The 26,362-nt window shown below is 38.1% G+C and overlaps 1 protein-coding gene across 1 annotated transcript in view; it reads left to right on the top strand.

Annotated features, from left to right (window-relative positions):
• dph6 (diphthamine biosynthesis 6) overlaps nt 1-26,362 on the top strand; it is a 68,047-nt gene that overhangs the window by 35,854 nt on the left and 5,831 nt on the right. Inside the window, exons 13-14 of the mRNA XM_023352287.1 lie at nt 17,064-17,312; nt 23,954-24,341. Coding sequence (XP_023208055.1) covers nt 17,064-17,312; nt 23,954-24,341 — 637 coding nt within the window. The remainder of the gene's footprint in view (nt 1-17,063; nt 17,313-23,953; nt 24,342-26,362) is intronic.

The raw sequence follows: 26,362 nt of genomic DNA on the forward strand, positions 1-26,362 counted from the left end.
TTCCTGAGATCTAACCTAAAGAGTTTGGTTTGTTTTTAGCATGCCAGCAGTGCTTGAAATCTTCAGTGAAGCCTCATCGAGACATAAAATTGAAGTCAGCTGCGTGCAAGTACTTTTGCCACAAGAAAAAAAAGTCTAATCTCTCATTCATTTAATTATAATTAAAATTCGCCATAATTTGAGCAAACCACAAAGAGAGTGCTTACTCAGAGCTCTGCGTGGCTCTTCACACGACCCCTGCACGGTCTCTCAATATGTCTACTCCCCTTTACGCAACAATGACTTAATTTGATCAAAAATGTATTAACAACTCTTCAGTGCAGTAGAGTTTTACATATTGATACAATTAGCCTCTTGCTGTGAGCAAGCACGCAGCTCACCCGCCCCCACCGTCTCATCATGGCTCTGCTGTGATTGTCTCAATCTTAATGACAATTTTCCTCATTGCTCAGAGGAGCACAGGGACAGAAAAACTGTGGCAACATAAAACAGAAAGTACCTCCAGTCCACATATCTTATTTAGGACGTAAAGGTTTCAACTATACTCAAAAATTAATCTGTAATCTTAAGCATATCTTAGTAGTGTGTTCAGTTATGTGAAGATGATGTCATGAGTGAAACCTTAAGGGAGGAACAAATTGAGCTCCAGATTCCTTAGCTTGACAAGTTCTGGGTAATTGTTTACTTTATTATTTACCAGTCGGGGGGCTAACCAGTTGATTCAGCTAAGTAGGGCTTTAAGCACTATGTTTATTGTCCTGCTATATTGGGACCAGTCCATTCCTCTGCTTCTAATGATCTGAGAGCGAGCACATGGCTAGTGACAGAAAATGGCCCTGCAGAGTCTAACCACGGAGGACCGCCGCTGGTGGAGGGATAGAGGAAGTGCATATTGGATTGGCATGTGATGGATGCTGGACCTTCAAACCCCATCCATCCATTCATCTGTCTGCTTGGCTTGTCATGTCTCTCAGCGTCAGCTCTCGGAAATGGCAAGCTGACTCAACGTCGACTTGGTCTGGCAGTATGACAGATTCAGATCTGACTTGATTTAGGGAATTAGTTAACCTTTTTAATGTCAGAGCTGGGGGGGCTCTTGGTGTATTGTGCACTGATATATTGTAGCCCATCAGTTTACTTTAAAGCCGCAAGCGACAAAGATAAAAACTGTAATTTAATTTATGATTTGATTTTCACTCTGTCATATTGTTCTTCACATGACTGACAGTTGTTTTTATGTATCCCAATATAATTATATCAAATTATTTGCGAGTGTGAGGTTACTGAAATTCTTGGCACAAATTTTTTGTTGTAGCAATAATTTACATGATCTAAGTATCTGTTTATAATTAATGTATTAGTCAAAAGATTTTGAGAATATTCAATGTTTTCAAGCTACTTATCAAGCAGTAGAGTAATTAATCATTCAAAGTAGCTTAAAAAGTTTCTATACATGGAAACCCAGCATCATCATGAACTTGCAACTTTCACTCCTCCTGGATGAAGACATAGTAACAATCGCCTAACAATTATTTAATACTTTAAATTATTTATATTTAAAGTTGTCTTGACACAATCCATATTATGGTATTCTTTCAAAGGAAAGTTTTGTGTTAGATTTAATGTTTGTGACTGAAGCCAGCTTTTGTTTTTTGTGGAGGGTGGGAGGACTAGCCATTCTACTTTTTACCAATAAAATCTAATTTAGAGTAAGTATTAATGATTGCTCCTATAAGTAGGTAGATTAATTAAATTGGTTTATCATGTACTAAAGCCAGAGTTGACGACAAGAATCTTAAGCTGCACACATCCCTCCATGTCTATTTAAATTGATTCTGCCTATTTGGTCACATTCCCTTTGGAGGCACATTTACAGAGGTGAACACAATAGCCCAGACAGGACTGAATAGAAGGACTATCAGTTGAATGGTTGTTAAACATCTCCTCTTTCCTGTTAAGGCAAGTGGTTCACCCTTGGGATATTTGCTGGGAAATTATACTCACTGATCACATTCTGCGGGGTGCGTTTAGGGAGCTGACTGCACCAGCCTCAGGTTGCTATAGTGCCTACCAATGCTTTTGCCGGGGTCTCCTAATTGTGAGTGACAGTCAATACTGTGGGATATGGTCTTGAGCAAGCCGCTGATAGGATTTGCATTGGGTTTTGAAAATTGTCAAAATGGACTGCGAGGCATCAGCAGTTATGTGGATCTGACGCTGCCCATTAACATCAAAGGGAGGGGTGCGTTGAGGGAGGTGGTGGAATTTGAATAATCTTCTCATAGAAGTATAAATATCTGAAAACAAATTAAATAAACTTTGTCTGGCCTTGTAGAAGTTGAGAGGTCAACTTGAGTGATGGTGGGCCACCCATTCTGGAGAGGAGAGCATGCTTGAAAGGAAACGATGTGCGGATGTTTCTGTCCTGGTTAAACCCAAGGTTTATTTACATAAAGACGGGGACAAATTAAATAGCAAAGAGGCCGAATGAGCCTTAAAATAAATAAACATTTTACATAGCATAATGTCACACTGAAAAATGTTAAAAATCCAACCTTTAATTTGAGTGCAACATACAAGTATTAATATCCCTAACACTATCCTTCAAAATAAGTGCAATATTTTAATTTATACTTTAATTTTTTGAGTTGGGCAGATTGTCCAAGAACTTGTAATTAGTAATCCAGGACTTTATAAATATGACATGACACAGAGGCCTTTTTTTTTTTCTTTTAGCCTCCAGCGACAAGACTGCATGAAAAACCATGTCTGTGGTACCATCATGCATAGTAAGGAAATGAGGAAAACTCTAAAGCTGACTGTGAAAGAAGTGCAACAAGCATCTTCCGGTTACCAAGTCTCCATAGCAACCATTAGATGCTGTTTACATGCCCACCAGTGTTTTGGAAGTATCACTAACATAATTATGCGACTTTTGCTAAACTCTTCTGGAACTCTAACTGGAACCATGAGCTGGATTGTTTTGGAAGAGAAACAGGCTCATGGCATGAAGGTTCTTCATCATACCTAACAGTGAGCATAAGGGACTTCTTCCACATGTTTATGTGTTAGGGATTTGGTCAGAAAAGGCTTTCTGTTGGCATCATTTCCAAAGAAATGGTTGGCATGTAGATAATGGTTATTGTCTTCATGCCAAAATAACCAATGGTAATGGTTATTTTTTTGCCAGTCTTTGCTTCAATTCTTTAACAGTGAGCTTTAGAGATTTTGTTGTTTTTACAGCTGTGTCCATTTTTCTATCTGAAATGAAAATGTGAAAAATCCCATGTGCTGCCTGTTAAGTATGATGAAAGATTTGTGATGCTCTGGGTCTGTTTATCCTCCAAAGGCCATGGGAACCTAGAAATACCCAGAAGTTTTACAGAACGGGAATCTGGTCACTGTAACAGAAGACTGGTATTGGGTTCTCACAAAACCTTTCAGCAGGATACCAATCAAAAATGTATAGCCAAATCAACACAGAAATGGTTCAGGTAGACAAAAATTCTACCTTCTTCCATTGTCTTCTCAGTCTCTTGGCTGAAATCTGATAGAAACCTGTGGGGTGAGATGAAGAGAAGAGCATAAGAAAGAACCCAAGTTTTGGGACAGGACAATAAGCGAAAAAAATGCTGGTCACAGATGCTTCTCTTTCTTTATGTTTCAACCTTGTGAAATGTTACAGGAGAAAACAAAGTGTGGTTCTATTTGCAAAAAAAAGAGAGATGCACCTTATTAACCCCATGAGTTTCCCTAATTGAAGCATCAAAGAATTTCTTAAGGCAGTTAACTTCCGCTAAGGAAATTTTCTCAAATTAAATTCTCTAAAATGTTCAGTGTCAGATTACCCTACTGCAATATAGTTTAAACCATGTTATACATCTTTACAAGGGGTTCAACAAATAAAATGTATCTGTGCCTGTAATCTTAATAATGGACAAAATGTACCAGCCAAAGTAGCACCTACATTTAGTGAGTCAGTACTTATCACAATTTGCACTATCACAATTCAGCATTTTCAAGTCTAATTGTATGCAAAAAAGAACAATGAATAGCAGAATTTTAATGTATTAGTTTAGTTTGGTGGTTTGAATGTTCTGCTGAAAAACAGCTAGCTTGCAAAAAACAGCAACACTTTTTCTACCACCAGCTCATCAAACCTCCCCCTCCCACACACACACCTTGTCCTCTTCTCCCCAAACTTCCTCAGCCCACATCTAAAGTCTACATCTACTTCAATTATCACAGAAGAGTAATTAGCTAAAATACTGCGTGTGCATGCATCTGCGTTTAGGGGGGTATTCATGCAGCACGAACAGATTAATTAGGACATTTAACTTCATTTCTAATACAACAAAATTAATCCAATAAAGTATGAGGCATCTCAGAGGAGGTGCCTGTCAGCATCTGATGCCTCTCCCCTGTTTGCCATAATCTATTAAAACCTTGCTTTTATCTCACCTCTCCCTTGTCATACTTTATGGATTTTTTTCATAAACCCGACCCATACTTCATAAATGTCTAAATTTTCTAGTCTATTAACATTACTTCAAATGCGCTTGATAAAAGAGGAGGGCATGCGTGAAATAATGCACCAATAATACAAAATGCTGGAGGCTAAAAACAGTAGGGGCGCCTCTCCAGCACGCTCAGACAATGCAAGGGGATGTTATCAGGTTTAATAAAAGAACAAATGATCACTTCCAACTGAGGAGGAGGGGAGATAAGGCAGGGGAAGAAGGAGTGGGCTGAGGAGGAGAACAGTTGTCGAGTAATTGAGCTGATGAAAAATGAGGTCTTGAAGGCTCAGCGGTTTGAGAAGTTGGGAGATTGAAGGCTACTCAAAGCTGCGGTGTTCTTTAGCACATGTAGTCACTTGCTCCAATTCGCAGCAGAGGAAGTAACCCAAATTTGTTTTTCTCCTTTTCTTTTCATTGGAAACATAAGCAGAATAGGCTCGTTGTTTCATTCCTGAGTGCCTGGATTGTCCGCTGCTCTGTCTGGGGAGAGCCTGGAGATGTTTTGACTGACAGTCAGGCTTCACCTCAAAGCTTTTCCACAGCGAGCATTGATTTAGTTTCTTTCGCTGCGCATCACCTCTGTAGTATCTCTGTAAGTTTGTTCCCAAACAACAGGGTCAGCTGTCTTTACTTGAATTAGACAAATAGGAAACAGTCTGATCAAACCAGTTAGACCTGAGCACAGAGACTTGAGTCTGCTTCAAGGCCTCTGGCAAAATGTTTCAGAGAGACAGTCGGACACACACCCATGGTCTTTGGGAAAAGATATGTGTGACAAGCTCTGTTTTTTTGTTGGGTTTTTTTCTGTTAAAATTGTGTACCTATCGGAAAAAATGTGTTTTTATTTTCACAATACAAATAGTTTTCCAAGATCTCAAGCTGTGTTTTTAACAATAACTATTCTCTGTAGAATTATCTGGTTTAGATTTGATGAGTTTAAAGGGCAACACATGCCAGAAGCAATATTTATTTATTTATTTTAAGCAATCCACTACCTTTGCTTCCATTTGGTGGCCGATTCTTCATGGTGCTGTGTCCAGTTTGTTATTCCTTTAGAAGCAATACATTTTATCATAATCCAACTATGACGTAAAGTGCTTCACATGATTCATTAGAGGCTAGTGTGTTTTCTCTTTCAGTGTCTTACATTTTGAGCTAAATATAATCAAAGCATCCTAGAATGATTAAAAAACTGAGAAACGGTTTTTTAGGTTAGTGTCATTAGGAAGTTAAAAGCAGATACCTTAGGACCGTTAGCAGCTGCAGCTGTGTGGTCTTTGTCACTATCTTACTTTTATGTTTTTTTACTGGGTACCAAAATTGCTGCAAGATAAATAGCTTAAAATTTTTAAAGGCTTTTTTAATTCTAAAACAACTAAACGTGGTCAGCCAACTCAAGTTTTTCTTTGTGGACTCTGTCAGCACAACAGATACTTCAAAATAAGAGTCTGAAAGAAATATACAACCGGGTGTCAGACTTAAATCTCTCAACTTCACACCCAGGGCTTATAATAGAAATGTTTGCTGAGACTTATTTCTCCAGAAGAAATCACCCGCTGATCAGCTGGATAGTACTTTGTGAGACGGGCATAACAAGAATTATCATGACATTTTAATATCACAAGATATTGTTACATCCTAACATAATCCATGCAGTCACATCACTTCAAACAAAAACAGGCACAACATATTTTTTATATTAATTTATACGTAAATATTTAGAATATTTGAAACCTTTATTCGATGTACTGACACGAATGTTTCCCTCGCTCTCTTTTGGTAAGTCTTAAGAAATGTATTTCTGTTTAAACATGTGGTCTTTGCCTTGAAACAGTTCTGGATCAGTTTAACTTGGGTTTGGAATTTTGTGCCTCAAAATGCAGACATCTATGAAAAAGGTCAAACCACAACACCTTTTTAATCTGATGAGGGGGCAGTTTTATGTGAAGTGGTAGACAGCAGCAAGGATAATTATTTTGCTTCCAACCAATATCCTCTGAGCCTCCCAGCCCGCTTCTCTCTTTCCTCTCCTGCTGTGACGGCATGAAGGCTGACCCGGCTTGGCAGTCATCATTTTCAGAAAACATTACCTCCTTTTTTTTTCCTTGTTGTTTTTGGTACAATATCCTGCCATTGCTGCAGCTCCATCATGGACGCAGGCTGGTATCAGCTTGTACCAGGCGAGGACAGGGGAAGGACTGGATCTGTCAGAGTGCATCGGCTCTCAGGCTGCGGCGTTCGCCTGTGCTGTGCCTCCGCCTCGGCCCCTGCCACACTCCGACTCATTAATGGGTCTGGCCTTGACAACTGATCCTAATTGTCTTTGAACAGCTCTTCATGTATTATTGGTGCCTGACTGCCTTGGTTCATGTCAACAGACCATAGGAAGTTGGGACAGGATAGCTATCGTGCCTCTTTCTCTTTTGCACGTAGAAGACAGACAAAAACAATGAGATACGCACTGTGTATGTGTGGACAATTTAGGCTTCTTGAAAGTGGGAATTGGATGGCACCTACATAAGGATTGTGCACGGGGACAATTACTGGCATGGATGTATTGAAGGTCTTAAAAAGTTTCAATTTTAAAACCACTTGATTGTTCTAACAGTTTAAGCTATTTTCAGCGAGATACCAATCAATCAATCAATCAATCAATTAATCAATCAATCATTCAGTTTGTTCACCCGATTTAACAAATTTCATCATTAATTTACAAACATGTTCTCTTATAACACTTACTATATACAAGCAGGAAGAAGAAAAATAAGAAAAAAAATGATAGGGTTGCCAGAATTTTTTCAAGTTCTGCCCCTCCCTCACCTATTACTGTGGACTGCAAGTCAGCTGACTAAAAAGTAGACATAATTGTGTGTTTGGGGAATATTTTTACCCCCGACCTGTTGCTGGGGGCTGCCTGTCAGCTGAGTGAATGAAGGTATGTTCCTCTTGTTTACAAGAAAGACATTTTTCTTTTAGGAATAATTCTGCCTGTGGAAAAGAAAAAGAATGGATAGTCATGGTTTCAAAACTAAATCAGCTCCACCCATCAATTAAAGTAGCATATTGAGAAATTAATTGATAAAATTTTTAACCTAAAAGGTTATATTACCTTATTAAAAGCAGAACATCAAGATAAGAATTTTAGAAATAACATAATTAATAATAAATATGCTATATTTTGCAAAAGTAGAAATGATTATTTATTTCCTGTCTTAAATAAAAGCAAATTAATCATTTTTGTCTTTACATTTTTCTGATAAGTGTATATATGTATGTAGATATTTTTACTTAAGATTATGATACTTTGATAATCACCTTCTCATAAATACCCACAGTTTGTGTAAAAGGGATTATTGTCTTCATTCATGAAGAGATTGCACCAAAACATTCAATTATATTTTGATTAATGCAATCAATTACAGTGTTTGAATATAATTACATTTGATAAATGATCGACACTGCTTTTTAATCTGAGGAGAGCGCATGTCGCATTGGTGTGTGCGAGAGCGTGTGTTTGAGAAGATCCTTGTTTGCTTCTCACTTTGTCACTGCTGATGAGCTGTGGGGAGGGGGGCAATGGTTCAGAGACATCAAGAAGGCATCTGAAAAGCATCATGTAAAGATCCCACCACCGCAGACATCTGCCAAGACACTCACGCTATTACAATTGCAATCGCAAACACTCAGTCAAAACACATCAATTATTTGTAGTCCCGTTTGTGAATTATTACCCCTTACCCAACTATTTACTTCCCATTTCAACCCTGTGATTCGGATCCAGTAAAAGGAGCGGTGGGATGGCTCTGTGTTTTTTTATTTTTTTTTTATTTGTACAATGTAATAACCGAATACCAGATGCATAGATAAAAAGCATAGCAGCGTGTCCTGTCCACTCCCATCAATGTCTCAGAATGGAGAGATGTATGACCATCCCATTACTATGGTAACTAGCCACTATATTCAGAGCTGCCCGGGTGTGTTTCTTCCCCCTGCAGTGACGAGAGGGCATAGCTGACAGGGCCTGCCTACACACATACGCATGCACACGCACACCCCTGCACAGTAACAAACAAATAAAGACGATCTCCAAGAGCTTTCTACATGTTTGTCACATATAGACAAAACAATATCAACCCCTACACAAATAATTTTGCAGACATATAGAGTTTAATCTGAGGTACCAATGGAAATGTTTTATTTCTATTGTCTTGAAAAAACATAGCTGAAACTAAAAACAGACAACAGCCAAATGTTTTTATTTTTAGTAGTTTATTAATGTATTGTTAATTTTTAAGAAAAAATAAAACTTGGTAAATGGTTATGAGGAAAAACTAGGGTTATAGCTGCATACAGTCATTACTTTAAACTAAAGAATGTTTCCTATTGCTGGTGAATTCAGTGTCTCTTTCACAGTCACAAGTGCTTTTATGGATAACTCCTGCAATTACATCAGCACTTCGACAAATTCCTCGAGTTATAAATTTTAACCATCTATTAGCATTTTGCTCCAACATATTACTACCAAAAATTACAGTATCAAATTGCCACCTTCATAAATTAATGTATATAAATATATTTTTACCTCGACTACAGATGATGCAGGAGAACGTAAGTGTTGATGTTTCATTGAGCCTCTCGCTTCACAATTAATTCCATGTAAAGCGGTTCTTCAGAGTATTAAATTTTAACTTGGGTTATTCACGTTTCAAATGCTGTTGTCATCAAAGCATCCCTTGCTGCGGTAAAATAAAGATGCTGCAGATGAATGATTTGCTGCCTGCTATTTTTTTCCTCCCAATATACCAGCGCATTCACTTTTAACATAAATTTATCATTCATGCTATACATTTGTAATAAACAGGAAGTTTAGTGTAGCCTGTAATGTTATGAAGTAGAGATGTTAAGGGTAAGGGCTCATTCTCCTGTTATGGACTAGACAATATTTACTACATGTCAAAATTTATTGAGCTGAATCTGATGCACTGAGGCAAATGTTAATATTTGCTGTATTTTTCATATGGGATTCAGTGCATTATAGGAACACTACTATATCACTTTGCTGTTGTTGGAATATTGTTAGATTTTATTGTATTATAAATTATGTATTACAAGAAAAATGTACAAATTAAATTTATAAATTATTGTTTTAAGTCTTATCTTTCTTTACTTATTTGTTGTTGGGTTTGTTTTTCTTTTAAATATATGTTATTTACTGATTTCATCCCTGCCAATGTTTTTTTTTGTATGAATTTACAAAAAAAAGAAAAACACATGTACTGTATATATATTTTACCAGAATCACCAAGGTATTATTAGTCATTAGATTTTTGATATGATTTCCAGTGGATTTTCTAATGTCTCATTTCTTTTTAGAATGTTATATATTTATGTAGTTTAGGATTTTCCCTCCAAAAAACAAACCAAACAATAAAATAATGAAAGTGAATCCAAAGGGATTGTTGATGCTCTCTGGTCAGCCTCTCCTATGTTTACGCTGTATTCTGTGCAGCTTTTTAATGTAGTCATACTGCCATCTGTTGATCAGAAAAGGAAATGCATGTCTCTACTGACACTGTATGTACTGTATTGTTGTCACTCTTTGCATTATTGATTATGTTTTTAGGCTGTTTATCTTTTCCTAGTGAGGTTTGGACTAAACACTTTGTCCACTAAAATTGTGTGACAAAAGGACACTGGGACAAGGTTAGAGAGTGTGTTTGTTTATGTCTTAATTTATTTTAAATGCAGGCCAGAACAAACTAACTTATTAGATGAATAGCTAAATATTTTTTTTATCAACTTTGGATTTACATTTTCCAGAATCTCATATTGTCCCTCACATGTAATTTAGCTTTTGAACATTCTTTAATCAGGCTGTTATGGCTTTACTTCTCTGATTTTGTTTGAGATTATTTATTTGCGTCCAGATCAGCTTGACATTTGTTCCTACTGGTCAGGCAAAGAGACAGAGTCTCACAAAAAAGGGGGGAAAAATCAGAAAAGACAGAAGAGATGAGATGGTCACAGCTGGGAAGGGAGACAGAACGGGGGATGAGGGTTGCAGTTTCAGCATCATTCAGTCAGACAACATGCCCCTCAGCTGAAACAGCGAGAGACCCTCCCCGATTCTCTCGAATTAGGGAGATTAGCGGGGGAAAGCGCATAATGCAGGATGATGGAATTTGTCATAATTTGCATTGTCCTGGAAAGATTCGGCTTGATAGAGCGATGCGTGCAGGGGGCTTGTCATGTCCCACGGGCAGGTCATAGAGGAAGCTTGGCAGAACTGATTTTTGCGATATGTGCATCAGTCGTAAAAGCCTCACAACCAATTTGTCAAAAAATGTGCGGCCAGGACAGTTGAAGGCAGCGGGGCATTTTGCCTAACCCGATGAAAAAGCATGCCCCTCCATCACTCTACGTTCACAGCCCCGACTCTGTTGTGGCACTGTGCTGCAATGCAAAAGCCAATTTCATTACGCCCGCCTCGGGTAGTTCGAGTTTCATTTTGCTGTTTGCTAAACGTTATATGCGTGCAGCAAAATGCAGAAACAAATATTGTTTCAAACCTAGTTGCTTTTATTTTATTTTTTATCTATCGAAGCAGAAAATGTATTTTTTTCTGTTTATTTATGCTGTATTCCTTGCAGACACATCTCTGAGCATTCAGTAGGCAGCTCCCCTCTGACCTTGGCTATAGTACTGAATGGCAGCTTCTGACCAGCATAAAGTTGACCAGAGCTGACAGTGCAGGGTTACAGCTCTGCACAGTTCAATGTCTACAGAGTGGACATGTCGAGGCCAAACATAGGAAGCAGAAAAAAAACATGCAAGCTTTAAAAACTTGGGGGGGCAGGGAACAGCTTCTGTCCCCCACACTGACCACACGTTGTCTCCACTACAGCTCCTTAAATCTCTTGACTTTTATGTACTTCTAAATTTGACAGTTTTGTACTTTTTTTTTACTTATTAATGTGTGCTTCTGGTTTGTTTCCTGATCATTTGTACAATTTTAGACAAACAAAAATCAGCTGAGAAATGTCTTATATTTGTTTTTTTCTTGTGCACTTTATACGGCTATTTATGTCACCGTTTAAAGAACGCTAATGTTTTGTGACAGATGAGCATACAGGGGTTAGACTCAAACTAGAGCACGAACAGCAAGAAGAAGAGAGGGAGCGAGAGAGAACGGGGGAAAAAGAGGAAGGAATAATAAGAAAATGGCTAATATCTTTTTCCTTTCCAATCCAATGTACAAAGTTAAAGGTTCTGTAGGAGAGAGAAAGGTTGTGCCTCTCCTGAAAGGTTTGCATTTGTAGAAATGAGGTGTCAGAGGAGGCAGGATTTCCTCAGGGCGCGGCACAACAAGAGCCCGTTTCTTATCATTTCCCAGTCCCAGACGTGATCTGCTTTGAATTCGCTAATGCTGAAAGAACCCCACAGACTCGAAGCCGGTTCAAGATGGAATCACGGCACACATCCCTGACAAACTGCCATCCACTGCATAAGGATTAAACAGTGACTGCTTTTCAAATCCCTATAAGGAACTAATATATGCACTTAAATGCATGCAACAAAACTTCAGCCTCAGTTTTTTGATCCTCACATTTTGGGGTGTTTTGAGCTGTTTGTCAAGCCTGAAATATTCAGGTAAAAAGGAGGAAATTGCGGAATCTAGAAAGACATCTTGAAAATGGAAGTAATTTTATTCCTTAAATGTTAATTATGATGTATTCACACCTCTTGAACTTTTTCAAACTTTGACAATTTTGTATCTTATTGGGATTTTATATGACAGAGCAATACAAAGTAGTTATAAATGTGAAATGGTAGGAAAATGATACAGGGTGATTTCAGGGGTTAAAAATCAGTACAGTGTGATTGATTGTTTTTTCTCAAGCTCCTTCAATCTGATACCCCCAAATAAAATCCATTGTGACCTACACTTCATGAAAGTGCATGATGGAAACCAACAAGCACAACAGTTTGGTTTAAAAACATGATTAAATAATGAACCTGAAAATGTAAAGCACAGCTACAGACCTACAGACACATGGCTGCACAGCTCCAGTCAGATGTGAGCAAAATCGAACACTTTGACCATGCAAAATGCTGTCTTACTAAAACTGCACCTCTCCATCCGCAATGAAGTGGTGGCAGTATCATGCTGTTGGAATGCTTTTCCTCAGCAAGGCAGGGAAGCTGGTCAGAGCTGATGGTAAGATAAATGGAATTAAAACTCGTTATAACAGACCAGTAAAAACCTTCACTGCCAGTGGGACAAAGAGAGCAGACATATAGCCAGAACTACAATGGAATGTATTGATCAAAGCATATTTGTGTCTTAGGATGACCTAAGTCTAGACTTAACTGCAGCATTGAGTCTTAAAGATTGCTCCTTAAGACTTGACAACATATGAAAATGTGAAAGGGGTATGAATACTGCAAGGCATTGTGAAAGTGTAATATAGATCTGATGAAAGGCTTTACATCTTGTAACATATAAATAGTGCTCACACATCAGAAAAGATAATAGGTCCTTTAAAGATACTTTTTCCTCTTACGTCTATAATGCATTTATTTGCTAGACATTTTGTAACATTAAAATAAATAGATTAATTACAAACAATAAATTAGTTTTGATTTTAGGTGTTGCGTTGCATTAATAATCCTTTTAAAGTCATATTAATCCAAATAGTTTTACACATATTTTCCTTGCTGAATTATGTATAAGGTCTCAACGGGGAGAAATGTGACCATTAGCATATCTGATAGGAATGTTGGAGCCATTTTCCACCTCTCTCTGTCCTTGGAACTAGGCAGGGGGAAAAAAACCTGACTGTTCGTCAATACCAGGTCATTTTATCCAAGCCTGGCTAGTTAATCTACACCATTCTAAAGTTTTGGTAATGACACTCTGAGGCGTCCTCGGTGTGATGGGAGGACCCAGAGGGCTCCAACACCAATATGAATATAGTCTCGCACTGTCTGGTCAACCCAGGAATCCTTTTGATTAAAAAAAAAACTGTAATTAGTAACACCTCAGACGTACCAATCTGAAATGAGACACCAGCAAGTTCCTTTTGAGAGCATTTAATTATGTTACTGTCTGCACCTCAAGAATAGAAGAAATATCATTAGGGCATTGACCTTTTGGCACTAACCGCCTTCAAAGTTTGTTAGAAAAATAATGCAGTTTTTAACTACGATGTAAAGAAATATGAGTTATAATGTAAATGCACAGGTCACATTGAAAAATCATAAAAAGGGAACAGTGTTTTAACTGTAAGCCCATTTAGTGTAAAGGAGAGTAATATGGCTGTTCAAAAATTTTTGCTGCTCTGTTGCATTTTATTCAAACATTGTGGATAAAAAATATGCTATTCTGAAATTAGCTTTCAATCAGCCAAATGACAAATATAACCCAACAGGAACACGTTGCATTCATTTCCTATCCCCCACATAAAGTCCTTTTCTCTCAGGGCCATTTGGAGAGCTAAGGCCACCATTTGAAAAATACTTACCTTGTTAAAAGAAAGTTAATGTCATATGCAATTATTTGACCCTTATGAATATTAAAGGTTCCCATCTCTGGCCTATTAAAAATGCATGTGGCATTGTGGTTGTTGATCACATTTAGAACGGCCATGCAAATTGGACTGTCTTCGCTGTCAAGGCCTCAGATGAATAATGTAGTTGTGTTGTATATTCAGGGACACACCAATGACAGTCAATTAACAAGTTTGATTGGTGTGTGAACTCATTCTTTTGAACTGTTAATTTTATGTAAATAGTATTCGCTCTTCCCTTCCGCGGTCTCTTCCCCCCATCCACGACCTGCATGGAAACGGCAAAACCCAAGATCCCCAATTCCACCTCCCACTAAGAGTAACCAGAGTGGGATCCTTAATAATTGATTATCACACACCTGCTCGGTAGACGCTATGGGAATCTACCTTTAACAGTCAAGAGGCCCCATGCTTTCACCTTTTGATATTCAAATTGACAAATGATAGTTGGTCTTTATGAATTCAAAATGCAGCAAGCACTTTTTCATAGAAGAGGTTGTTAAAAGACTCTAGCCACACGTCCAACCTGATGGACCTCCTCTTTGTTGGAGTGGATATGATGGCATTTGATGGCTCATAAATGGAATGCCAATTGACAATTTGTTGTTGATGTGTGGGAGTCTGGCTTTTATGTTAGGCAGTCTCCGTAATGCAGGCTCTTGGGCAGATCGTGCTAGCAGGTAAATGATCCGGTGATTGATCCAAATGGTTGAAAGCAGCGAGGGCCCTATCTTCCCTTTCACTCACACGTGCTTCTCTAATTCAGCTTCCCTCCATCTCCTGTCTCATATACTGTCCCAGTAATTTGCAGCAGCAGAGATGGAAACTAAAGCTTCATCAAAGCTGACAAGTGAACCCAAGAGCTGAGGATAATGGTTAACCCATTCAATTATGGAAATACCAATGACAGTGTCTGCTCTTTAGCAAAACACTTGTGTTGCTAACATCTTGTTCTGTAAGTATTTTATTAGGAAAAAAACCCAAAAAACAACTCGTATCACTATATTTCAGAGTGATAAATCAGAGCATCTTGAAAGTATTAAATAATTGCCTTTAACATTGTAAGTAATTGTACAACACTGTTTTCTGAAGTAAAAGGAAGCACGGCTCCATAAATGGATGATGATGTTGTGTCTGTAATGCCACCGTCTGGAAATTTCTTGATGCTCTTTAGTCTTCTTGGCAAAAATTATCTTTTTAATATTAATATGTGGGATGGATGTTTATCTGCTTATTGACATTACAGAAGAAGGGTGATACTGATGATTTTGCAACCAAACAAGACAACAGAGTGGCGTGCTATAGGTATGCTAAGAGTTTATTTGAATACAAGAATACAAAATACAAAATATACAAGCTTTGGACTTTTACTACAAACTCATGTTGGTGATAAGACAAAATTCCAAGTTCTGGAATAACAGGAGTATCACAAGCTGATATTAATTGGCTTATCATTTTTGCTATTAACCTTGGTAACTGGCTTGCAGTCAGTTGCTTAACAGACATAGATTAAGTATCTTATTGTTTGTTAAATCGCTTTGGATTTACTTTTTTGTCTTTTATCTGTCAAATAAAGGCCACTAGTGTGACAAAATAAAGAAAGAAAAACATTAAAACAAAGAAAAACTTCCTTTTTATTTGTCCAAACTTTTAATCACTCCATGCCCTAATTTTAAAAGTATTTTTATATATGCTAACCCTGCTAATACCACTTAAAAGTCTAAGCTCCTTGGTGGGGTCTGACATCGTACTTGTTCAAGCAGAGGAAGGTAACAGTAAATAGCCTTGTTCATGTATCAGTTTATCCCTGATAGAGATTTGCATGTGCTTGGCAGTCTCTGCAACTCTTAGCATACCTATAGCATCCATTTGCATTGTCCAGTACCTAGTGTCCAGCTGTAACGCTGTCCAACCTCAAATGCTGCCGATCTACTGTGTCTCTAAAGACCTGACCTCCCCTTATGCCGACTCGTCTGTCTGCATTAAGCAGATAGATTTTTTCAGCTTCCATTATTCAGGGAGCTTAATTCTAACAGAGGCATTTAATGGAGAATTGAGCTTATTATCACATGGTTAATTATGCTTATGAATAACAGCGACACCACTAAGGTATATTGGCAAGCATCTAACAGAATACTTGCTTGTATTAGACTTGTGAAATATGAGTTGCTGGTGATAAGATGCTGACAAATGAGAGAAGGAACCTGATAATTAATGTACTGCTAATGAAACATAGGTTTATAATTAATGTTAATTCGGTTATGCCACTTCTGTGAATGGTGTATTTTTGTTTTCTAAAACAAAGACTGTTTTTTTAGTTTCCAGGTTAAATTGCATGTTAATTAGAAAAATAGGAATACTACTCTGACATCTTACTTGTTCAAGCAGAGGAAAGAAGTTTGAATCTTTTACTTGAATTGAATTTCTTCTGAAAATATCAAATATTTACCTCAGTAGTTAACACAAAAGATAACTTTTCATGTTTTTATTTATATTGGCCCATTAACAATGTTATCATACTCCGACCAGTGATTGTTGAATTAACAATTTTTATCATTTTCCAAACAACCTTGAATTGTTTTGATCCAGATTTTGGGGTTGATTTTCCGATTTTCCTCCAGGTTATGAAAGAGTTAAAAATCTGCGCATTAGAGGATTTCAACTTTGCTTTAAGAACTTTAATTAACAATGTTCAAAATATTCAGCCTTCTTCCTTTGAGATATTATTAATTATGTTTTGTATTTGAATTTAAAATTGGCCACTGTCAATTGGTTTAGGCTTAAAATATAAAGTGTAAAGCCTTTATTTCATTTGTTCCAATAAAAATGAAGCAGTAAATAGATCCAACTGACAAACCCTTTGATTCCAGTCATAAGCTGATTTTTCATCGTGTCTCTAAGAATTTGTTTATCTCAACTCAGTTGGATGGGTTCAGTGTCAGCTGTTCCACTTCTTTTAATTTTTCTTGTCCAGGTAGATGAGTTGGTGTTCTGTGCAGGACAAATTCCTTTGGTCCCCTGCACCATGTCTTTGGTGAAAGCTGCCACCTCCGTAGAAGCTCAGCTGTCCTTCAGCCACGTGAAGAAGGTACTGGAAGCTGTGATCCCCAACTTGACCCTGGCCCACGTTGTCCAGGCCCACTGCTACATCACCAGACACCGAGACACGGCAACCATCAGAGCTGTGTGGGAGAGCATGCTGAAGGCTACAGAGGAAGAGAAGGTCAGTCGCTGCCAATAGAATGTTTTCACCATCAAATGTACAACTGTGGCTAAGCAGGGGATAAACGACTGTTTTATTATAGATGCAGAGGAAATATTGATCATACTATACACTCATATAGGATGAGTTCATGTTTAATAGATTAAAAGATAAATAAAACCATTCATCAAATAATAAATAAAAGAAGATAAACTTGCTGTGAAAACCAAGTTTTTCAGAGACGCCTTTCAGAATTGTGTTTTATAGCGGGGGCATGTTTGACGCCCCTCTCTGCTCCCGCGAGACCCAAGCCATTGCTACTGATATTTACCAGTGAGTGCGCTCATGAAAAGTTGATGATGTGGGAAACACTGGTGTCTTTGATAATGCAGAGCTTGGCACAGAAGCAGATGTCTTCCTCAGAGCCCTGCTAATCCTTTGCCCCCACACACCATTTTGGAGCAGCGTTCAAGTCTCAGAGCAGCTTATCCCCCCTCCTCCTTGCTCGTCTCCTCTGCCACCACCCTCCACCCTTTGCTCCGTTCTCCCGCGCTGGCTTACAACCCTTGCTCCGTACTTCTAATAGGGGCTTCAGTCTCCCTTGGCAGCCATTCTCCTCCCACAATAATCTGTCTAACCATGGGAATAGGACCTCTGGGAGAGATGCAGGAGCCCACCTCCAACATGTGGTTTGTTGCAGCGCAGAATACTGCTGAAGACTAGGGGGAGAATGTCAACTTTATGTCACTTCTTAGCACATAATCAAGTTAAACTATATGTAAAACTGTAATCATATTTAAAGTTAGTAATCATATTCACACAGCTTTGACATGTTTGATGGAAATTTCTACGTTTCAAAACATGTGTGCGCTTCATATACTGGTATGGTTAGGAGATTTGACATATTTTGCCACACTGCAAATTACAGTTGCATAAAAAAAATATATATCAAAAGCCTCGTTGGTGCAGATCAGATTTAACATATAAATGCAAAAATATTCATACTTCTTGAACTGTTTCATAATGTTTTCACATTTCAAACTAAATTTGACTGTATTTTGCAGAGCTTCTGGATGATACAGACCAATAGAAACTAGTACATAATTTTGAAGTGGAAGGAAATTTATTTTTTTTAAACAAATAAAAATAAGAAATGTCTCTTTGAGATTTACACATGTAGACACTCTGCAGTTTTTGAGTAGAGCTGAGTAACAACTAAAGCTCTGGGAGATTAGATGGACGGTGTCTTTGAACAGCAAGTCCAACCACAGATTCTCTATTGTATTTAGGTCTAGATCTTGATTGGACCATTCAAACACATGGATATTGCTTCATTTAGATCATGTCATTCTGACTCACGCAATGAGGTTTTTGTCCTGCTACAAGTTGAACATCTATTCAACTTTTTCATCCAGTGTCAGTTTTGTGCAGCAAAATGTTTTGCACGTAGTCTGAACAGTTTGGTCTCATCAGACCAAAGTTCCTTTTTCCATATGCTTTTTGTGTTCCATGCATGACTTGTGGTACACTTAAAATAAGACTTATTGAGGATTGAATACTGCAGTTTGTGGATGGTATGTGATAAAGTGGGTTAAGAGGTCAATGGGTGTGAATACTGTCTGACTTATTCTATTTAAAAAAAAAGAACTCAGATTAACCTTTGGCAATTCATGTTCATCCCAGAGGCCAAATATAATGGCAACAATGCCCGTCTGTTGGGCTTCCCTGCAGTCTGTCACAACAGTTTAAAATATTTATTTAAATGACCCTGGATTGCTACCAAGAGACCATGTCTGAGGAAGTAGTTCTAATTGACAGCTCGAAGTCTAACCTGTAATCAAGCTTCTGAACAAGTTAGGACTTTTTTTTCTTCTTCTTGGGTCTAAAACTTTTGCCCATCGTCTTGTTCAAGGGCACATCAAATGTGAGAGCAGCCGCTGTTTCATGGCAGCTTTTCACAAAGCCTTGTTCCAGCTTTAGGCATTAGTTATTCCTTAAATTTTTAATTGTGTTTAGGTCAAGCAATTTCAAAAGGGTATCATTAGCCTGCTTTATCAACTCCAAAATCAAACCTGTTATACAAGTTAGGATCATTCTCCTACTGGAACAATTAATTGTGTTTAAGTTTTAACCATCTTACTCAAACTGTCACACTCAGATAGAAAGACGGCGGTTTTAATGTCAGGAAAAAATTTAAAGAGCACCAAGGCACAAGCTGGTTATAAACCGAAAACTATAATCAGTTTGATGTTTTCAAACCTAAGAAAAACTACCTGGTAGCATAATTTTGATGGAACTGTGGAATAATGAGACTGGGAGATTAGCTCCAAAGTTTTCTAATTTTTCCCCATCAGCAAGATGGTCTAAATGTGGAAATGTTCCAGTGAATTCCAGTGATCCCAATAACCTCAACCCTGGTTTTGGAATAGATAAAATAGAAAAAAGAAGTTTCTAGAATGGTCTTCCCATAATCCCACCACAATCCCGATGAAAATTTGTGAGCTGTGCTTAAAAAACTACTTAAAACAACTACACCTTATTATCAAATTGTTTGCATTTTATATATTTCTTATGCATATTTTTGTTATTTTTCTCTACTTGTTTTGTCTACATGATGTGTGCTACTGGCTGTCTTGGCAAGGTCACCATTGTGAAAGAGGTTTTTATCTGGTTAATAAAAGGTTTAATTAAAAAAATATATAAATAAAAATAAATAAATGAAAGTCAAATCAGTATCACCAGAATTGATTCATCACAGTTAATCTGAACTAAGAAAAGTGGTCAAATATTCAACCAGGATACGTCAGAAGTAGTCAAATATTACAAAATATGAACTTCTTTGTAAAATATTCACAATTAGACAAAACCCACAAATAATTGAAACTCTCACGCCTCATTTTCTTTATGAAATGCATTAAACATGATTATTTTCTAATTATTGTACCGTAAAAAGAAGAATTATTCAAATAAATAACTCCAAATACAAAATTTATTTGACATCCATGTTCATGGCTAGTATATTTAAACTTTTGAGAGGAACTGGCAATGCATCAAGTTATTTGGATCATTGAGAAATTAAAAAAACTATGGCCTGTGCATGTAACACTTACTTAGAATATCAGAAAGCAAACATATTCCAGACAGCGTCTCTGTGAGGATGATGTTTAGAACAGAAATGCCTGGCTTGTCTTTGAAGCCACAGGGTTCCATAGTTGTTGTGCGTTGATAATTTCTCTAATCAGGTGGATGAAGAAGCTTGCAGGGTTAATTGGGAGCATACTGGAGTCGCTACATGTGTGAAATTGTATTTACGCTGCATTAAACCACAAAGAGCCTGTTTGTCAGCATGCATACAAGAATGTTTGATGAAACAGAGGATATGCATGTATGTAAAAGCCAATAAATGTTTTACCTCCATCCCCTTTTGAAGGTCTAAATCAGATGTTAAAAATACCACATTCTTTCATTCCAAAACAAATCACCTTTTCTTTATGGGTTTCGCTAAAATTAAGTATGAAGTTTCTTTTCTGAATAGACAGCAACACTAGTTATTTCTGCAACATAAAAATGGCCACATAATTATAAGCTCTTTTACACCCCACTGGCATCTGTGCGTTTCATTTACACAAACAATCTAACAAGCCTCAGAGTGGAATCTGAGAAAAGCCAGTGAATAAAAGAGTGAATTGGGGAGGAAGGGGGGTTGTATTATAGCAGACTGACAGCACTACAGTAAGTGCTGAGACATAAGAAGCACATGCTGAAGGCATCCTGCTGGGCAGGAAATGTAGGGGAACTGGCTAAGCTGTGCAGCCCCATCAGCTCCCTGCTGTTCCCCTCCTTTACACCACTTCCTTATTACCGTGTTTACCGTTCGGCTTTCATGCCTATCGGCCCTCCAACCCACCACACGCTCCAGGCACATGGGCACAAGTTGGAGGGAAGGATTGGGTAGGTGGGAGGTGGGGGCGCGAGGAAAAGGAAAACAAACATAAAGAGAAGCAGGTCACGCCCCATCAGGGTAGGGAGCTGATGGGGCAGATTCAGACTGTATGTGCTTTTACCTTGCTACCTACAGAGTGAGGCAGAGCACAGGGGGAATGGTGCATGCCCTGGAACTGAAGTGGCATGAAGTAATGAGATGGATTGTGTTAAGTGGCTGGCGAGGAGTAGAACAGAGCTCTTTGAATGCACACACACACACACGCACACCCCGGCGCACACCCTTGCCACCTTCCAGCCCTCGCAACTTGCCTCTCCAGCACTCAGGCTCCATCATATATCAAACTCTGCGTTTTGTCAGATTATTTAATTAATGATGTCCGATCGGGTAGGAATGAAAGTTGTTTTTTTCTTCCTTTTTCATAAACTTTGATACATAGAGTAACAGAACTGTGTACACCGATCCATGGGCGCACACGGAAATGCTATTAATTCTGAAAATCATTCCTTCAAATATTTAAACTCTTATTGATTTATCACACATAGTGATGTAGTTCAGAAAGTTTTTCTCCTTTTAATGTTTGTGATAACAGCTTATAGCAAATAAAAACCTAAAATTTTGTTTTTCAGAAAATTCCTTTATTACATAGGACCATTAAAACTTTTTATTTAATTCAGAAATATTATATAATGGCCTACACAATCACGGGACAGACTGATGGTGTGACAGTTTCCCACCAGACAGTCATCAACACCCTTCACAAACTAACTGACCCTTCAGGGTGCTGTAGCAAAGCATATAAATGGAAAGTCATGTGATAGGAAAAACTGTAGTATAAAAATATTCACAACCATGGATAACCACATTCTTGAGAGATTCGTGAAGTGAGAGAGAATCAGTGGTTTCAGTTCTCTAATAACCACTACAGACAAATGTATCCAGGAGATGGACTACATTCATTTCTTATGTCAAGTCACTCCTGAACTAGAGACAATGTCAGAAGGATCTTACCTGTACAAAAGGCAGAAAAGACTGGATTGCAAAATAAGCCCCGATCGACTAGAGTGTATATTGTACAGTGTAAGAACAAGCTTTGTAGTCAGCTGAGTTTTCTGTATTAAAATCTTTTTATTATGCAGTATTGTAGTTATCTTATTGTTGCACTTTTGTATCAAATAATCTAACTTTTTGATGATATTCTGATTCACTGAGATGCACCTAGGACATTTCGATTCACAGAACTGTTGGGTGAACTTCCCACCTCATGTTGAATCGCGGAAGGTAGGGGGTAAAAAAAAAAAGAAAGACAGAAACGAGAACTGATGTAAGCTTATCCGACAGCTCTTATAAAAAGTCAGCAACTGTGCTGTGGCAATAAAATCCTGCCAGAGGCTGAAGCACTATGCTGAAGTCCTCAAATCCCCCTCACAGGCTGCCGGTCGGGTATAGTACCCTGGCACTCAAGGCCTGCAGGGTGGCCTTTAAGCCTGGCTGAGCAAGAACTCCCCGTCCTGTCACTTCTCCCACTACTTTGCACTCTGTTCCACGTTCAATCACTATTGACAAGTGCTGGAGCTGTTCCCTCCAGGAGAATACCTAGACGGTGCCAGAAGTGCTAATATAACATTTATCAAAGCGCTGGACACGTATATGTGCTGTCACTCTGCCTGACACGCAGACCAGTCGGTGCTGACATGGCTATTGTTGTGGGCTTCTTTGATTCCACTACAAACGAGTTCTCTTCAAAAAACAGCCAAGTACAGATAGTCCTCAGCAAGCCCATTCTTACATGCTCATTAAAAACACACTGATTTCTGTTTTTGTTCTTTTAGTTTTGCCAGGGTTTGCTTAAGTTTAATCTGAAGCTAAGTGCTGCTTCGGCAGCAGATTGGGTCATGACGAGCCTCCGTCTCGTGAAGGGACAAAGGGGCCATCATCTGGTCTTGTTAATGATTTCTTTATTTTTTTGTGTGTGTGCGTGCGAGTATCAAAATAAAATGTAAGTAACCTGTTATTATTCTGCACTTACGAAGTAGGGTGTAAGTGGATGAAAATTGATCCAGCAAATTGAAAACGGGGTTAAGTGTTTTTGCCCTATCGACTCCGATTGGAATGACGGTTACATAAAACACTCATTTCTCTCCCATTAGCAGATGAAGCCGCAGCCAAGTATCATTAGAAGGCCACGTTGTAACACTGCTCTAAGACATTTTGTTTTTGATAATGGCTCTTCCATCCAGAGGAGAAGAAAGAAAATAAAGATATTTCACCCCCAATTGATAAAATTGAGCGTCTAAATGTGTGTGATGAAACATGTTGTGAATGATCTTCTCAAAAAGGTGAGAAGTCATCTCGGAGAATATGTAATTTTGCCAAATGCACCTAAGAAGAGAATTGCGTTTTGTTTGTGGTTGCAGACGCTGGATTCTTTTTGTATTGTTTGCACACTATCATTACCAAGGGTCATTTCACAGTCTCATGTTAATTGATAGGCTGTCAATCTGTCAAGCAAAAAGCCTGTCTTAGTGCTGTGTGGCAGTGTTTTTCTGATGGGCTTTATATTAAAGCTGATGGGTTAGTGCTTATGTTCAGAAACTGCAACATGCGTCTCAGCAGGAGGGTCTTGCATTTGATTGATTGTAGTGCGGTAAAACACGGTAAAACACACAGTATGTAATTTCCCATGAGGTTAATTTGAATACCATCTGTCTACTTGCAGGAGTTGCTGTGGGAATCTGAGATCAAACTTGCGCCACTTCTGATTGTTGTGATACCTGCTTTACCCAAGGATGCAGCTGTTGAGCTTCATGTGACTGCAGTGAATGACGATCCCTCCAGAAGAACTTCCCAGCATGTTACAACAAAGACGGTGTGCGGATCCATACAGTGCCACACCATGTTGTCTGCTGACCGTAGTAGCGCTTCACTATCACTTTCGATGGTCGCCTGTGAGGGCGACCTGGGAATTGCTGACGTGAAAAGCATCACAGAAGAACTTGGCACGGCTTTCATGAAGGCCACAAAGGCGATAGAGGACAAGCTGGTACCGCAGTGTGCAAGGGTGTTCTACAAGTGCAGCCCCTCACCAATTCAGCAGATAGTTCAAGGTATGCCTCTAACGACACTACCACCACGCAGCCATAACATAAAAGGTGCAGTCATGGTGGGGAAACTACAGGGCCACCACCCAATGTCAATGTTTCCAAAGTTAGGGCTGGTGCAATATGGCATAAAATAAAAATCCCAGATTTTAATTTATTTATTTTTCTGTCACTTTTTTCCCTTAAAAAAGATAACAATTACAGAAAATTGTAAGCTTAAAAATCACTTGGAACTATAGAAACCTGAGAAGTGCATTGGTGAAGGAAATTTGATTAATCTATAAAATCAATTTATCGCCTGGTGATAAATTTTAAACTATTTTGTGCAAAAATATATATAAAATATTTTCTCAGTTTGAAGCCTGTAGGATAATGTGATTTCTTCAATTTATTTTTTGTTTGATGGAGTAGGGGCAACACTTCTTGACTACATGGTCCATACAGTCAGGAGAAAAACTTCAATGAAATGAGACGTTTCTTTGCACTCTTATTAAAATAGACTTTAAAGAGGAGTAAATGTTGAAACCATAACTTATAAAACCTCAACATACCTTCATATAAGCAACTGGTCCATTCATTATGTTGACCTTTTGCTGTCAGAATTTTTTGTTGTGTGTGGGCCTTAAACTTTGGTCAGTGGGTCTCAACCAGCATAGGCCCACTGTTTCATGAATTCAAGAAAAAAGTTCAATAAAGTTTAAGAGTTTAATTTTAAATAAGGAAAATAAATTAACAATTGAAATATATACAATAATAACAATATATTGCCATAAATGTTTTGATTTTATGCACATAAATTAATTTCTATCACATTCTATTACACAAAGGTTTTTACAGTGGTATGCCTTTTTCTGGTGAATTCTCTGTTAAGATTTAGGAGTGTGTTTATGTAAAATTTTTGATCATTCTTCCAGGAGAATATTTGTGAGGTCAGACACTGATGTTGGATGAAAAAGCTTGGCCCAAATTCTCCATCCTAATTCATCCCATTTTGTTGTATTGGATTGACTCTGTGCAAACTAGTCAAGTTTCTATTCTCCAGATTTGCTCATTCATGTCCTTAAACAACTTGTACTGTTCACATGTTTCTGCTGAAGGTGGCACAATTGCTTATTGGTTACAATTCAGTTATCTGAGTCACCCTAAACCTCCAATGTGTGTTATAACACTGCAAAGGCTGAATGAGATTTGATTAATTTTAGGTCCCTATTTATTGCTGTAAACTGTCTGATTGAAGAGATCACCTTGAAACAAAGCAATTTTTATGCAGAGTTGGATCAAGTCCCACCCTAGTTGAAGGGAACTAGGGTGGGGCTGTATTTTAGCACTTGTAATCTTTATGTTTTGGTTGGAGGTTTAAAAAGTACAATGAAAGTTGACAGAGACTGTAAACTTGAACCACAGGGAGTGATCGGATTTCCTTGGGTCAAAAACGGAGGACCAGAAATATAAGTTTGCACCTCAACTTTTAAAAATGGTGCAGCAGCTGTTCCACTTGCAACCCATTGTTTATAAGTATTTGCAGCATGATGAGGTGCTTGACTTCAAACACTCATGAAAATGTTTGGAAAACCTGAATTCACTTTTGATAATAGGTTGTATATAGATCTAGTTTCTTAAACACATCCCTACAGATTTTGGGTCACATCAGCAAGTTACACTTCCATCTGTTGGATGGGCACTGTGACATGCTAAACCACAAACAGTTTTGTACTTAGTTAAATACAAACATGTGTATGAATACAAGGACAGAAGGTTTTCCAGTTGAGCTTTAAATTGCAACATCATTATTTTCTTCACCTGTTGGTGATTTATTATCTATGATTGTTGTACATGCCAGATTTAAAGTGATCTAATGCTTTCACTTACAGAGAGGATTAATCCCCTAGAAGACTTCCTGTTAAATATAACACTCATGACATGTTCTGGTTTTGCAAGTTGAGCTCCATAACACTCTTTTAATGGAAGCGACGTGACAGCCTCTCTTGCTCTGTGTTCTGTTTTCAGAAAAAGTTTGAGCCAACATT

Source organism: Xiphophorus maculatus, chromosome 19 (assembly GCF_002775205.1).
Source record: "Xiphophorus maculatus strain JP 163 A chromosome 19, X_maculatus-5.0-male, whole genome shotgun sequence".
Classification (NCBI taxonomy): Eukaryota; Metazoa; Chordata; class Actinopteri; order Cyprinodontiformes; family Poeciliidae; genus Xiphophorus; species Xiphophorus maculatus.